The sequence below is a fragment of the Zosterops lateralis genome, assembly GCF_965231275.1.
Source record: "Zosterops lateralis genome assembly, chromosome: 19".
NCBI lineage: Eukaryota > Metazoa > Chordata > Aves > Passeriformes > Zosteropidae > Zosterops > Zosterops lateralis.
In genome coordinates this window covers 6,455,496-6,470,168 of record NC_139779.1, presented here as the reverse complement: position 1 = coordinate 6,470,168, position 14,673 = coordinate 6,455,496, and the positions used below count along the sequence as shown (strand labels likewise).

At 59.1% G+C, this 14,673-nt stretch overlaps 2 protein-coding genes across 3 annotated transcripts; both read right to left on the bottom strand.

Annotated features, from left to right (window-relative positions):
• Positions 1-128: 128 nt before the first annotated feature.
• On the bottom strand, positions 129-1,737 carry POLR2J (RNA polymerase II subunit J). Its single transcript, XM_083875125.1, has 4 exons — positions 1,608-1,737; positions 1,371-1,460; positions 1,104-1,278; positions 129-424 (listed from the first exon to the last, which is right to left on the bottom strand). Exons 1-4 carry the CDS (start codon positions 1,658-1,660, stop codon positions 389-391), a joined length of 354 nt encoding a protein of 117 aa, XP_083731251.1. The 5' UTR covers positions 1,661-1,737; the 3' UTR covers positions 129-388.
• Positions 1,738-2,325: 588 nt separating this feature from the next.
• Positions 2,326-13,669, bottom strand: RASA4B (RAS p21 protein activator 4B; the record flags this gene model as incomplete). Of its 2 annotated transcripts, XM_083875056.1 has the most annotated exons (20): positions 13,044-13,669; positions 8,092-8,148; positions 7,569-7,682; positions 7,223-7,284; positions 6,976-7,105; positions 6,220-6,301; positions 5,933-6,064; positions 5,764-5,855; positions 5,335-5,458; positions 5,080-5,233; positions 4,714-4,778; positions 4,404-4,516; positions 4,147-4,333; positions 3,786-3,923; positions 3,357-3,680; positions 3,137-3,274; positions 2,924-3,059; positions 2,729-2,849; positions 2,577-2,635; positions 2,326-2,447 (listed from the first exon to the last, which is right to left on the bottom strand). In XM_083875056.1, the coding sequence occupies exons 1-20, from the start codon at positions 13,280-13,282 to the stop codon at positions 2,326-2,328; spliced, it is 2,589 nt and encodes an 862-aa protein (XP_083731182.1). In that variant the 5' UTR covers positions 13,283-13,669. The 2 variants fall into 2 exon arrangements, with proteins under 2 accessions (XP_083731182.1, XP_083731181.1); XM_083875055.1 differs by having other exon boundaries at positions 3,357-3,923.
• Between the last annotated feature and the right edge of the window lie 1,004 nt (positions 13,670-14,673).

The following is a 14,673-nucleotide window of genomic DNA, read 5'->3' as shown; positions in this document are numbered from 1 at the left end:
CTGGACTTTTTGGCAGGAAAAGCAGAGAGTTTGTCCACAGCGGTCACTGAGCAGCTCCTCATGCTGGAATTGTACCCACGACACCCTCCCCAACAGCCCAGGACAAAGATTTGCCTTTAGGTTCCAATTAGAAAACTAAAAATCACTTTAATGATTTCTCCACCAAATCCAACATGACATTTATCCTCTTGGCAAAGTGCCTGCTATGAAAAAAAAACCCACAAAAAAACAACAAAAAACCAAACTCAAAATATTGCTGCTGTCAAAAATTAAACAGAAGTGGGACAAGGGGGAAAATATCTGCCATGAATGGAGGTTTAAATATTTCATCCAGTAACAGATACATCATTCTGCCTCAGAAGGAACAGCCTGCTCCAGAGGGGATATTTTACTCAATTCCTTCTTGTTTGTCCTTAATAGCAACCTGCAAAGCAAAAACAAAAATACACATGGTAAGACAAGAGTTGTTACTGAGCTGGAGGTGGATGTTTAATCATTCCTGACTCTCCTGTGAGTCACAACAACCCACAGTGGAAATCTCTACAACAACCAGAAAAATAATACTGAAATTAAGATCAAAACTTTTACAAATTTGGTGCCTTTTCCCAGCACATCAGAGGCACTGTCTCTGCCACAAGCTCCCAGATTTTGTCTGAGTTATATTTTGGGCAGATTAAATCTCAGAATTCAGGGGCTAAATCAATAAATAAATTAAGCAGAAGTGAAGATACCAGAGTTTTGTCAGGAGAAAAAAAAAAAAAAAAAAAAAAAACAACAAAACAACAGAACAGAAAAAAACCACTCAGACCCGAGTTCATAAAATAAAATAAAAACAATAATAAAAAAAAATAAAAATCACTCAGACCCAGGCTCATAAGATAAAATAAAAGTAAAATCACTCAGAGCCAGGTAAATAAAATATAAAATAAAACAAAACAAAACCACTCAGAGCCAGGCTCTGCCATGCTTTACCAGCAGCTGAACAACACAAGGAGGGTGACTTGAATTAATTAATAAACCCAAAACCCTGCAGCTTTAAGACATACGACCCCATCCCTTTAACAAGCCCAAATAGTTTTAAGAAAAAACCAAAATAATCTTACCCTGAACCTCTCTTCCAGGAGGGAGAGTTCACTGATCAGGTCTGTGATGGCATTGGTAAAAGCCTCCTGGGGGCTGTAATCTGGGGTGGTTTGGACACGGATGATAATTTTATGTTCCAGAGGATGTGGGACTTTATACCCTGCAAACAACACCTGCGGGTCTTTGAGCAACTGCCTGGAACGGGAATAAAAAAACCCAAAGGCGTGAAATGAAGGGCAGAAAAGCCACAAACCTCCCCTGAAATTTCTCCCCCGGCTTGAACTTACGACTTGATGATGTTGCCCAGCGTGTGGTCCTCCTTGTTGATGGTGAACAAGCAGGCGTTGGGCACCTTGGTGTCCTTGTTGATGGTGATCCTGGGGGGTTAAGGGATACAGGGATGTTATCGACCCGTGCGGGCCCGGGAACAGCGGGGAACGGGGGGAAAGGCCCGAGATCCCTCCCCCCCAGCTCCCTGCGGTCTGACTGGGCTTTAATTAGCCGCCCCCCGGGTCTCCCCTCACTTTTTCTCGCCCTCGAAGAGCAGGAAGGACTCGAAGGCCGGAGGCGCGTTCATCCCGCCGTTGCTATGGCGGCCGCCGCTTCACTTCCTTACGTCACTTCCGTCCGCTCGGTGCTCCTCGCAGTCCTACCGCGCCCCCTGGCGGGCGGGAGGACTCGCTGCAGGCAAGGCCCGAAGGGGACCGGTGACAACACAGAGCCACCCGTGCGGCCACCGGCGGTGACAGGGGGAGAACACACACCAGTGACACCAGCAGCGGTGCCCCCGCTGGAGACACCGCCAGGGGCATTGGTGACAGCACCAGTGCCACCAGCAGTGCCACGAGCAGAGACTCCAGGGGTGCCACCACTGCCAACAACAGGCCACCAGCAGAACCACCAGTGGTGGCACCAATAGAACCACCAGCAGCAGCAGCAGGGCCATCAGGAATGGCACCAGCAGGGACATCAAGCAATGGCAGCAGTGCCACCATCAGTAGCAGCACCCAGAGAACCCCCAGCGGTGCTTTCATCAGGTCACCACCAGCAGAGCCACCAGTGATGGCACCAGAAGGACCCTAAGAGATGTCACCAGTGTAAGTGTCACCAGCAGCAGCACCAGTGCCCGTCCCCATCCCCAACAGACAGACAGACAGACAGACAGACGGACGGGGCTGCAGGGTACAAAGTGCCTTTATTGCGGGCCCGGGGCGGGAGGAGCCCCGCGGGACAGCGGCTCCCTCACGTCTGCAGCTGCAGCAGGGCCGGGGCCGGGGGCTCCGCGGGCCGCGCCCGCCGGTGACAACTCTCCAGGTCCCCCAGCACCGCCAGGAGGCGGCTCAGCCCCTCGGGCAGGGCAGCGTCTGCGGGAGGGGAGCGACACTGAGACCCCACAGCTCCCCTGGGCTCACCCCAAACCCCCACAGCCCCCTGCGAGCCCTGGGGACAGCTCCCAGCCAGAGCATCCCCAAAACCCCCCACCCCAAACCGACCTTCGCCCCGGGGGCCGTTCTGAGCATCCTCCGGCTCCAGCAGCTCCCAGTACTTTTCCCTGGGGAGAGGAGGAGGAGAGGGACGGGCCGTGGCAGGAGGGGAAGGGGCTGCAGGGGAAGTGCAGGGGGATGTCCCCGAGGCAGGGACTCACCTGAGGGTCTCCCGCAGGCTGTGCAGGTGCTGGAAGAGGCGCTGAGCCTCCACCGTGGGGTCCAGGGGGTCACTCCAGTCCTGCAGGGTGACGCCGTGCCGGGTCCGGTCACATCCCAGCCCTGGGGGACAGCGGTGTCACCACACGGGGGGCACTGCCCGGCACCCCCCGGGCTCCGGGGCCACCTCCCCGCACCTGTCCTGTCCCGCTGGTGGCAGCAGCTCCACTTGTCCCCGCGGAAGACGCCGGGGTGGTACGAGCGGAGCACTCGGGGGTTGTTCCCGCACGCCTTGCGCAGGGCCGACAGCCACTGGTTCAGCTCGTTGACACACTGCGGGGTTGGGGACAGTCAGGGGGACCCCGGGCCGTGACCCCGCGCGGGCCGTGACCCCGCCGTCCCCCCCGCACCTTGCACTGCAGGTAGGCAGTCTCCTGCTGCCCGCCCGGGGCCAGGTAGACCACCTGCATGACGTGCGAGCTGCCGAAGCTCTTCTCCTCCACCTTCTCGGCCGCCAGGATGTCGCCCAGGGCGATGGCACCGATGCGCTGATGGACGGGACACACGCACACACAGGGGGGGTCAGCGCCACCCCGGTGACACCTCCCCGCCCCTCCGGGACACCCGTACCTCTGCGCCGGGGCTCTTGCCGAAGCTGAGGGACTCCCCGGTGAGGCAGAAATGGAGTTTCTTGCCGGCGGCGGCAGCGAGCGGCGGCCCCTTGCCCCGCGTCTTGTGCACGAGGAGCAGCCCCTCCTTCACCGCGGCCGGGGGGGGCCCCAGCGGCCGCCCCTCGCCCTCCTCCCGGCCCTGATCCTCCTCCGTGCCCACCAGGCGGGTGATGAAGTCCCTCATGCGGGCCGTGCCCTGCTGCAGGGCGGGCAGCAGCGGGGACAGCCACGTCTCCTTGGCCCTGCCGGCCGCCGGCTCCATGTTCCCCACCAGCTGGATGGCCTGGGGACCGCGGGGCGGCACGTCACCCCCGGGACACCCGGCTGGCCCCGACAAGGAGCAGCCGGGCGCCCCAAAGCCCCGGCCCCGTGTCCCCCGGGGCCGCACCTTGGCCAGCAGCAGCAGCGTGCGGCTGGTCCGCGAGTCAGCGTGCGCGTCCCGCAGCTGGAACAGCTTGGGCGTCATCACGGCCGGGGAGAAGAAGCGCAGGCACAGGAAGCTGGTGACAGCCACAAATTTGGCGTGCTGGGACCACCGAGGGCGTGGGGAACACACGTGAGGGTCTCTCCCGTGGCGGGACAAGGCCACAAACAGCGATGCGCCGCTGTCCAGGATGAGGTTTGGGCGCAGCGCGGCCCCGCCCGCTGCCCCCCTGCCCAAGAGGGGACCCCGCTGACCACACCCCGAGAGCCCCGTCCCCTGGGCATGTCCCTGACCGAGCCCAGGCCATCCCCCGGCACGGCCCGACCTGGTGCTGCGGGAAGCGCTCCCCGACGCGCTGGAAGAGCTGGCGGAAGGCGGCGCGGATGACGGGGGGACACGCCGGGGCCGACCTGACGATGGCGTCCAGCAGCTCGCCCAGGTAGGACTGCAGGTGCTGCCGGCCCTGCTCGATCACCTCGCCCTCCGTCTGCACCCGGTGCAGCCCCGAGCACCTGCGGGCATCGTCACTGTCACCCCCCAGCGCCGGGGCCGCCCCTGCCCTGCCACCCCACGAGCCCTTACCCGACGTCTTTGATCTCCACCTTGCCGGGGTCCAGCTCCACGTATTTCTTCTCCTCGAACACGCGGGTGATGGTGGGGCCCAGGACAAAGTGCAGGTATGGCATCCCTGTCACCTGCCGAGGGACCACACGGGGGACACTGATGGGGCACAGATTTGGCACACAACACCTGCAGGGTCACCCAGTGGATTTTCTCCAGCCTCCCAAGCCCAGGGGAAGGCACAAGCAACACCAGCCCTCCCAGTTGTTCCCCTGGGAACAGCCCAGGGCCAGGATGACCTGGGAAGAGCAGGGTTTGGGTGTTGTGGCACCTTGAGGAAGGACTCCATGGACTTGGAGGCCAGAGAGTTGCTCCGGAACAGAGTGTTGGGCTCACCTGCAAAACAGGAGAGGGTCCATGGCCTGGGGGATGGCCATGGGTCATCCCTGGGCAATGCAGTCATGGGGGTCATTCCTAGAGGCTGTGCCCTGCCACCCTGGCCACTTCCACAGGGGTTATGGAGATTTCCTAACCTCAAATCACCTGAATTGCTGGGATGAACCCAACAGATTCCACAGTGTGATAGCTGAGCCTCAACCATCACTCCCAAAAAAATCCCCACAAAAGGCCCTGGAGGTTTTGCAGCCCCAGGAGACGATAAGAAAGCCTCCAGCTCCACTCCCCACTCCAGCCTTACAGGGCTTGGCCAGCTCCAGCTCAAAGAGCAGGTCCAGGAACTCCTTGACCAGCCCCTGGCCCAGGAAGAGTTTGACCAAGTTGATGGCGACCTCTTGCCGGCACTCGGCCGTGGTGGTTTCGTCCAGGAGGGTGACCAGGTGCACTTGGCCGTCCTGGAGGGAAGAGGCACCATAACGTGACAGCCCAGGGCAGGCAGAGCCCACAGAGCTGGGAAAGGTGGGTGGTCCAGCAGGGCTGGGCATGGACCCCTCACCTGGCGCCCCGACTTCACCTCCTGGCACAGGAGCTGCACCAGGGGCTGGTAGCAGTGGGAGGGAAGCACCGTCTCATCCCGAAGCTTCACCTGCAGCTGCAGCGAGCCCAGGCTGCCCCGGCGCCTGCAGGAACATGGGGTGGGTGGAGAGAAGGAGGGATGGATGGGAGGGAGGAAGGATGGGTGGGTGGGTGGATGGATGGATGGATGGACAGATGGAAGGAAGGAAGATGGAAGGAAGATGATGGAAGGAAGGAAGATGGATGGAAGGATGGATGGATACTTCACCAAGCAGAAGGTAGCCTGACACCCCAGGCTACCCCTCCAAAGTGATGATGCTTCCCAGTAAAACCCCCCTCCCTGGTGCCCCTGAGGGCACTGTGACCCCTTCCTCCCCAGAACACCCCAGCACCCTGTGCCAAAACTCACTCATCCTCTGCTGGTTTGGACTTGTCTGGCCACAGCCTGAACCACCCCTCCTCCTGCCCGGCCGCTTCCAGCCCCTGAATGCTGAACACCACCTGGGAGGGGAAGGCAGGAGAGGGCTGGGAGTGCAGCTGGGCAGGACCTGGCAGCACTGAAAGGGTTTGAGGCTCACCTTGCCCAGGAAGTCGTTCCTGCCAACCAGGTCCCAGTCCCACACCTCCACACAGAGCTTCTCCCCTGCAGGCTCGGCCAGCTCAAACTCAAAGGTCTCGTTCCAACGTGGATAACAGGATTTCTTGACCACCTGCAAAGGCAACAGCTTTGTCCCCTCTTGCTGGTGGGTGTATCCCTCAGGGACAGCAAGCTGGGGATGCTGGGGGACAGGGATGGCTCCAGGTTCCCCATGGATTGATTCCACTGCAGCCTTGGCAGGTTGGGGATGGCTGGAGCTGCACTCACGGTGCTCTCCTGTGTCTTCCCGTTGTAGCGCAGGCGGACAAAGGGGTCAGAGGCACCATTCCGGTCCTTCCTGGCCAAATCCCTGCCCAGAAGAGGGGGAATTTACCACCAACCTCCCAAAACCCCTACAGGCTCCCGTGGCACCCACTCCCCTCTCAGGGAATCTCAAGCTGTATGTCCCAAAGATATGCAGATGATGCAGACCCTGCCCCAGCACCCCCAGCACCTGCTGGGTGATGAGGAGGATGCTCTGCACCCAAAGGACTGGATATACCAGGGAAACAAGCCCTATGAGGAACACTGAGGGAGCTGGGGTTGTTTAGCCTGGAGAAAAAGAGACTCAGAGATGACCTTATCACTCTCTACAACTTCCTGAAGGGTGGTTTTAGTCAGGGGGGGTTGGTCTCTTTCTCCAGGCAGCAATGACAGGACACAGTCTCAGGCTATGCCAAGGGAAATACAGGTTAGATATTAGGAAAAAGTTTTTTACACAAAGAGTGATAAAGTACTGGAATTATCTGCCCAGGGAGGTGGTGGAGTCGCCATCCCTGGATGTGTTTATAAAAAGACTGGATGTGGCACTGTGGTGCCATGGTTTAGTTGAGGTGTTTGGGCTGGGTTGGACTTGATGACCTTGAAGGTCTCTTCCAACCTAATAATTCTGTGATTCTGTGAGCTGAGTCGCGGGGCAGCTCAGACTCATCACCCATGCCCCAGCTGCACACACAGCCCTGTCACCCTGGTGTCCCCTCTCACCTGGCCTCCAGCACGGAGCAGCGCAGCCGCCGGCCGCCCTGGGTGCCCAGCACCTCCACCCGCAGGTGGATCTCCCCCTGCACCTCCTCATCAGGGTCCACCTCACTGAGGCTCATCCAGCCACTGTATCCTGTAGGAAAAAGGGGGGATCCCCATGCAGGGGTCATTGGGGAACCCCTCAGGACCAGCTTGTCCAAGGGGTGGGAGATGGGTCCCTCCTGGACCCCCCAGCCACTCTTTCTCCTACCCTTGGGGTGCTCTGCCAGCATGTCCCGGGTGATGCAGACCTTCCCAATAATGTCATCACGGCTGGAAAACAAATGTGGGAAGCAGGACACGGCATGGGATGGGTGCCCAGGTAGGACAGTCCCCACTTTGGGGGATCCTGGACTGGGGCCACCACAGCGTATCTGTCCCCATAGAGCACATCAGCCACCCTCTGCCACCAGCTGGACAATATCCTTGGGAGATAACTTCACCCGTCTGTGTCCCAAAGCCCAGGGCAGCATGGCCAGGTTTGGTGGATTCTCTGGTGTCCCCAGCGGGGCTGAGCATGCAGGGAGCCAAAGGCAGGGAAGGAGTTCCCAGCACACCTGAGTGCATCCTCGTCCATGACGTAGATGGAGATGCTGTGGAACCCGGGCTGGAGCTGCACCTCATATTCCTCCCCCCAGAACGGGGACAGCGTCTTCCACACCGTGGCAGTCCTGTGGGGCAGGTGGCACTGGTGACACCTGGGGGGACACGGCTCACTCTCTGGGGTACTCCTCAGCCCTGGGACCTTCCCAGCTGGGGGCAGCACCCAGAGTTTGGGAGCCTCAGCTGGGGCAGGGATGAGTGTTCGTCCCTGTCCTTGTCCTGTGTTGTGGCTCTGGGCTGGTAGGACACAGGGGTGGGGTATAGGGGAAGGGGGCCATGAGCTGTTAGACACTTCTGTGTCTGCAGGAGCATCCCAGCCCAAAGCAGGGATAAATAATGACTGGTAGATAATAATAAATAACGAACTTAACAACAATCATAACAATAATGTGCCTGCAGCAGATAGAGACACCTGCCAGGAGCAAGGTTTGGGGCTCCAGCAGTTTCGGGGACCAGCCAGGGACACGGGCCACTCACCTGATGATGGCCTCATCGTCGATCTTCACGATGCAGTACGGGTCACTGCTGCCCGTGCTAGAAGGACAAGGGACAGCTCTGTCAGTGCCACCAGCCACAGCCTGGCAACTACCCAATCCACAGGACTCTCATGGCCATGGGTGGCCAAAGCCTTCAGCCCTGACAACCCCACAGAATGGAGATCTTGTAGAGACAAAGCCCTTGAGGGGGAGGCTGGGGTTTGACAGAGGCTGCCAAAGGCTTCCAGAGGGAGACTTGGCCACAGCTGCCAGCACAGGGTGACCCCAGCTTGGCTCCCAGACCGGGGACACCCCTCCCTGACCGTGTCCGGCTGCTGTGTCCTGCTGGCTGCCAGAAGCGGCTTTTCCTCTTCCACACAGGAAAGCAAGGAGCAAACAAACCCCACCCTTTCCCCAAAACAGCTTTGGGCACCTGCAGCCCGATATGACACACCAGGAGTGAGGCCACAGCAGCCTCCTCCTCCAGCCCCAGAGTGTTCCCAGACCCCCAACACTCCCACAGGGATGGGGACACCCCTGGCGACACCCCCAGGGATGCAGAGGGTGTGAAGAGCAGCCACCACCATGATTTGGCCACGCTTCCTCCCTGGGGACAACCTGAGTCACCCTTGCCAAGAAATAATCATGGTTTTACAGCTTCATCAGAAACAGGGTCAGGGGTGAGGACCGTGGCCAGGGACAGAGGATGCCAGGACCTGGGGGCTGGCCAAGGTCATGGAAAGGTTGTGGCTCCCATCCCACTGGCACAGAGCAGCCTGGAGCACAGATAACTCATTAACACAATCCCAGTGGCACTGTCAGGCAGCCACCAGTGTCCTGGAGAAAGGGAGGGTGCACAGGTGGGGGCCTGGGGACCCCAGACATTGAGTGATTTCCACATCCCAAATCCAGGAAGGCTAAGAAGCAGCTTCTGGGGGGATTGGAAGAGTTTTGGGGACAACTGAAAGAGTTTGGGGGAATCCAAAGGGGTTTTTAGGAGGGACTGAAGGAGTTGGAGGGGACTGGAAGAGTTTTGGGGGATTCAGAAGAGGTTGGAGGGTACAGAAATGGTTTTGAGGAGAGCTGAAAGGGGTTTTGGGGGAATCAAACAGGGTTGGAGGGGACAGAAATGGTTTTGGGGGATTCAAAAGAGACCAGAGGGGACTGAAAGGGTTTTGAGGAGGACTGAAAGGGGTTTTGAGGGAATCAAACAGGGTTGGAGGGGACAGAAATGGTTTTGGGGGATTCAAAAGAGACCAGAGGGGACTGAAAGGGTTTTGAGGAGGACTGAAAGGGGTTTTGAGGGAATCAAACAGGGTTGGAGGGGACAGAAATGGTTTTGGGGGATTCAAAAGAGACCAGAGGGGACTGAAAGGGTTTTGAGGAGGACTGAAAGGGGTTTTGAGGGAATCAAACAGGGTTGGAGGGGACTGAAAGGGTTTGGGGGCTCCCTGCCCTGCTGAACACGTCCGCAGGGCTTTCTCTGGGCTGTGCATCCCGGGTACCACAACAACATCCCCGTTTCCAGGCACTCGCATCCTCCTGGCCCCGCGGGGCCGGGAATGCAGCAGGTTGCCAAGAGCCGCTCTCCGCCTCCTGCTCCCATTCCATCCCGGCGCCCTCCGGAGAGGATTTTTGCGGAGAGCCGCGGGTGAAGTGCCATTAAGCGGAGCGCATTGCTGACATTTCCTGCCTTGTGCAAACCATCGGGGATGCCGGGAGCGGGCAGGCGGAAAGGGAACAGCTGCCCCGCTCCAGCTGCGCCCGGCAACGCGAACCCTCGTCCCCGGCACCGCCACGTCTCCTGGACTCGGGCTACCGGGAAACCTCCCAGGGATCGCATTTTCCAGGGATTCGAGCACAGCGGAATCGAGCAGCTGTGCCTTTGGATGAGGAGAAATCCCTGCACAGCATCCTTGTCCCGGGATGTGGCGCAGGGATTTGTGGCGCTGGTGGGTGCGGGGCTGCCTCGGGCACCCGCTGAGCGCGCAAAAGGAGCTGGAAAGGGGAAGGCCGGGCTTTGGAAAGAGGAAATGAGCCCAGGCAGGGCTGGGGGAAGGCGGGGGAAGGAACCCGCAGCCGCCCCTCCGGCGGCAAAGGAGCAGCGGAGGGATGGAATTAAAAATTAACTGGTGTGGGCAGCAGTGCTGCTCTGCCCTGGGGGGCGGGGGAAGAAAGAAATAAAAATTTAAATGAAAAATAGAAGTAAATAGGAAAGAAATAATGGGGTGTTGAATTAAAAAATAGGATAAAAAATAAGAGGAAAATAGAATTTTAAAATGTAAGAAAAATTGAATTAAAAATGAATTAAAATTTAAAATAAAATGAAAATTGAAATGAAAAATTAAAAATAAAAATAAAAGAAGAAAAAATAAAAGAAGAAAAAAGAAAAAAAAAAAAGAAGAAAAAAGAGAAGAAAATAAAAGAAGAAAATAAAAGAAGAAAATAAAAGAAGAAAATAAAAGAAAAAATAAAAGAAAAATAAAAGAAAAATAAAAGAAAAATAAAAGAAAAAAGAAAAGAAAAAAGAAAAGAAAAAATAAAAGAAAAAAAAAAAGAAAAAAATAAAAGAAAAAATAAAAGAAAAAAGAAAAGAAAAAATAAAAGAAAAAAGAAAAGAAAAAATAAAACGTGGAATATTAAATGAAGATTTTTTTTTTTTAGAAAGAAAAAAGGGCAAAAAAGGAAAGAAAAAATAATTTAAATAATAAAAAATGAAATAAAAAGTTAAGAAGCGAAAATACTGGAATAAAAATAGAATAAATTAGGATAAATTAAAGATTAAAAATTATTGGCGTTATTTATTATCCTAGCATCAAAATAATCCAATAAAATAAATAAATAATAAACCAGAAGCGCAAATAAAAGAAATTAAATGTCGCATTTAAAAAAAAATCAATACTAAATCAAGTAAATTTAAAAATTAAAGACCCTTTCCCTTGTTTTCCTGGGATAAAGATGAGGGGAGGATTTGGCAGCTCAGCTAGGGGGGCTCCCATCACTCCCTGTGCCAAATCCTGAGGGATCTGGAGGTTCCCCGTGGGGGATTTGGGGGGGCTCCATCCCCCCTGCCTGTTGCCAGCGGGGTCTGAGCTGCCCGTGCAGCGGGGACACCCCGGCCAGGGAACTCCCGGGAGGAAACCAGGATCCCAAAAGCCGTGCCAGGCCAGGGAACCGGATCCCCCTGAGGCTGCGGGGAGGGGGCCGGGGCCGGGCACGGCCAAGGTCGCGCTCGGGTTTCCCTCCCCGCCGTCCCAGCCCAGCGCCACGTCCCGGAGCCACCGGGCCGGAAAGCTCCAGGCACAGCGGCTTTCCCAAAGCCCAGAGCCCCCCAAAGCCCAGAGCCCCCCAGACTCCAGAGCCCCCCAGACCCCAGAGCCTCCCAACGCCCAGAGCCTCCCAAAGCCCAGAGCCTCCCAACGCCCAGAGCCTCCCAACACCCAGAGCCCCCCAAACCCAGAGCCCCCCAAAGCCCAGAGCCCCCCAAAGCCCAGAGCCTCCCAGACCCCAGAGCCCCCCAAAGCCCAGAGCCCCCCAAAGCCCAGAGCCTCCCAGACCCCAGAGCCTCCCAAAGCCCAGAGCCTCCCAAACCCCAGAGCCTCCCAGACCCCAGAGCCCCCCAAACCCAGAGCCCCCCAAAGCCCAGAGCCTCCCAGACCCCAGAGCCTCCCAAACCCCAGAGCCTCCCAGACCCCAGAGCCCCCCGCGCTGGGTCAGTCAAGCTCCGGCGGGGAGTTGTGCCAAAGGGATTTAAAAATCAGGCCCTGACACACGGAGATTAAAAAAAAAAAAAAAAAAAAAAAAAAAAAAAGGAAAGTCATGTTTCTTTCCTTGTTTATCCTCTTTTTTTCCATGACGGCTGCAGGGATTTTTGCTGGTTTTCCGGCTGCCGAGCGCTCCCCAGCACCTTCCCGCTGCCTCGGTGGCGGCTGGGGGCACCCGGGCTGTCCCCGTGTCCCCACATCCCGCCCCACAGGGATCAGAGCGATGAGGAGAGCGCCGGGAGTTTTCTGGGAGGGAAATCCCGAGCCGAGGGCTGCCCCCCGGAGCTCAGGCAGGTGGGATGGGAAAGGAGCGGGGACAGGGGACACAGCACCGGGACAGCCCCCGCTCCTTTGGGGACGGGTGTACCGGGTCCTGCTGCGTGTCCGGGGGTCCCTGCCAGGTCCCTCCGGGGTGGGGACAGCCCCGCCCCGCGGCAGCACAGGGGGAGCCCCAGAGCGGGAGCGCCGCTTGGGGTACCCAAAACACTGCTGGGGGCATCCCACAGCACGGGGAAACCTCAACCCCATCCCCAGGGGAGTCCCCAAATCGAGGAGGAACCACAAGATTCCTGAGGGAGCCCCCAAAGCGCTAAGAACTGCCGAGGGCACACAGAAATGTCCTGAAGGGAACCCCCAGAGCAAGGGGGATCCCAAAGCCACCCTATGGGGAACCCCCAGAGCAAGGGGGATCCCAAAGCCACCCTATGGGGAACCCACAGAGCAAGGGGCATTCCAAAGCCACCCTATGGGGAACCCACAGAGCAAGGGGCATTCCAAAGCCACCCTATGGGGAACCCACAAAGCAGATGCACCGCGGGGGGGGTACCCCAAATCTACCCTGAAAGGAACTCCCAGGGTAAACACACTGCTGGGGGGAGGGATCCTAAAGCCACCCCGGGGGGAATCCTCAATGCAGGGCGACTCCAAAGCCGCCCTGGAGGGAACACCCCAAGGGGGGATACCCCAAAAGGGGATCCTAAAGCCACCTGGGGGTGAGCGCTGCTAGGGGCCCCCCAAACCATTCCGGGCAAGCCCCTAAAGCAGGGAGGACGCTCTAAGGCCACCCTGAGGGTGGTGTCCCCATCAGGGACCTGTTGGGGGGACACTCCGCTGCGCTCCCGGGAAAGCGGCGGGTCCCTCCGGGATGCCCCCGCCCCGAACGATTCCCGGCCGCCGCGGGGGCACTCACATGTCCTTGGCGGGCAGGTTCCTGCCCTCCACGATGCGGATGGAGAGGGCGCTGCGCCGGGCCATGGCGGGCGGGCAGCGGAGCCGAGCGGAGCCGAGCGGAGCCAAACGGCGCCGAGCGCGGCCTCGAACCTGCGGCCCCGAGCACAGCGCCCATGTGCGGGCCGGCGCCCGCGGCCGCCAATCACCGCGCGGGGGTGGGGAAAGGGGCGCGGCCAATGGCGAATCCGCGGCTCCCATTGGGTGATGCTGTCGGCAGTGTGCCAGGGGGCGTGGCCTGTGCGGAGTGGGCGGGGCCGAGCTCTCAGCCCTGCCGGGGTCCCGCGGGGTCCCCTCGCTGTGTCCCCTCCGTCCCCTCGGTGCCCCTCAGCCCCCGGCACTGCCCGCCCGGATCAGACCAAACCCACCCCAGATCCGAACCTCGGGGGCTGCAGCATCGGCCGCGCTGCTCTGCACCCCAAACCTCCGAGGTTTTATCGATTTTTAACTGATTTTTTTTGTATGTTTTTTTAAGTAGTGCACCCCCCGGCTGCAGCACACCCCGGCACAGGTGGGATCTCTGGGTGCCGGGCGCCCTGAACACCAGCGGAGGGACGGGGAACTCCCGCCCGGGCCGGAGGACTCGGAGTACCCAAAGCCGGGGCTCGGCCGGGACAGTCCTTGGCATTTCCGCCGCGGGGACACTGCGGGGACACTGCGGGGACACGCCGGGAACGCGCCGCTCTGTTCCTGCAGCGCTGCCCCTCCGCCTCCCCCGCACAGGGGACAGCGAGGGGACAGGGGACTCCCCGCCACCCCCAGGAGCCCCGTGTGTGCCAGCTCCGGCCGGGGACACCTGTCCCAGCCCCGCGCCTGGCAGTGACAGCCCCCCGCAGCCCCGGGAGCCCTTTGCAGGCGAAGCAGCTGTTTTATTTCGGGGCGTGGGGCGGGGAGGACCCGCGTTTTCCGGATGGAACCGTCCGTGCGCTGCTCCCACGCCGATCTCGGCAGGAGTTAATGGCTGGATTTGCTCCATTTCCCTTGGCCGGGCTCCACGGGGGCGGCTCGGGGGGGGCAGGGCGCTAGCGCCCCCCCCGGGCGGGACAGGGACACCCCGGCAGGGCGCCGTGACCGCCCCGCGGTGACAGGGTGAGGCTGCCCCTGGCGCGGCGCCTGCGGGGGAAAAACGGGGCTTTTAACGTTTGTCTGTGATGTGCACAGGTACAGACACACCTGCCCTGGCTCCGCCCGCAGCGGGGTTTGTCCTGCACCGGGGGGCCTCATCCTGCCCCGGCTGGAGGATCAGAGACCCGCGCCCTGCTGTAGGATCAGGAGTGATGGATTCTACCCCTTCCAGCTGCTGGTACAGCGTCAGCTTCCTCTTCCCACCCCCCAGCCCACTCCTCACCGGTGCAGGATCAGCCCCACATCCCCCGGATCGGGATCAGGGACACCCCGAGGTGCTGGTCCCCTCTGGGTGTCTCGTGGCTCTCAGGGGACCCTGAGCTGCCCCCCGGATGGATTGGGCCATCTCGGGCTGTGGGAGCCCCTCCTCTGGGCTCGCTCAGGGACAGAGCATTGCAGGATAAAAGGGGTTGGAGAAACACCCCCCTACCCCCACCAGTGCCCCTCACCCCAGCGTCAGGGCTGGG

Bases quoted from the DNA above. Each gene is read 5' to 3' on its own strand.
- POLR2J (XM_083875125.1), bottom strand. From the start codon at position 1,660: ATGAACGCGCCTCCGGCCTTCGAGTCCTTCCTGCTCTTCGAGGGCGAG. The intron at 1,279-1,370 runs GTAAGTTCAAGC...TTCCCGTTCCAG, and splicing joins CTGGGCAACATCATCAAGTC to GCAGTTGCTCAAAGACCCGC. The intron at 425-1,103 runs GTAAGATTATTT...TTTGCTTTGCAG, and splicing joins TCCTGGAAGAGAGGTTCAGG to GTTGCTATTAAGGACAAACA.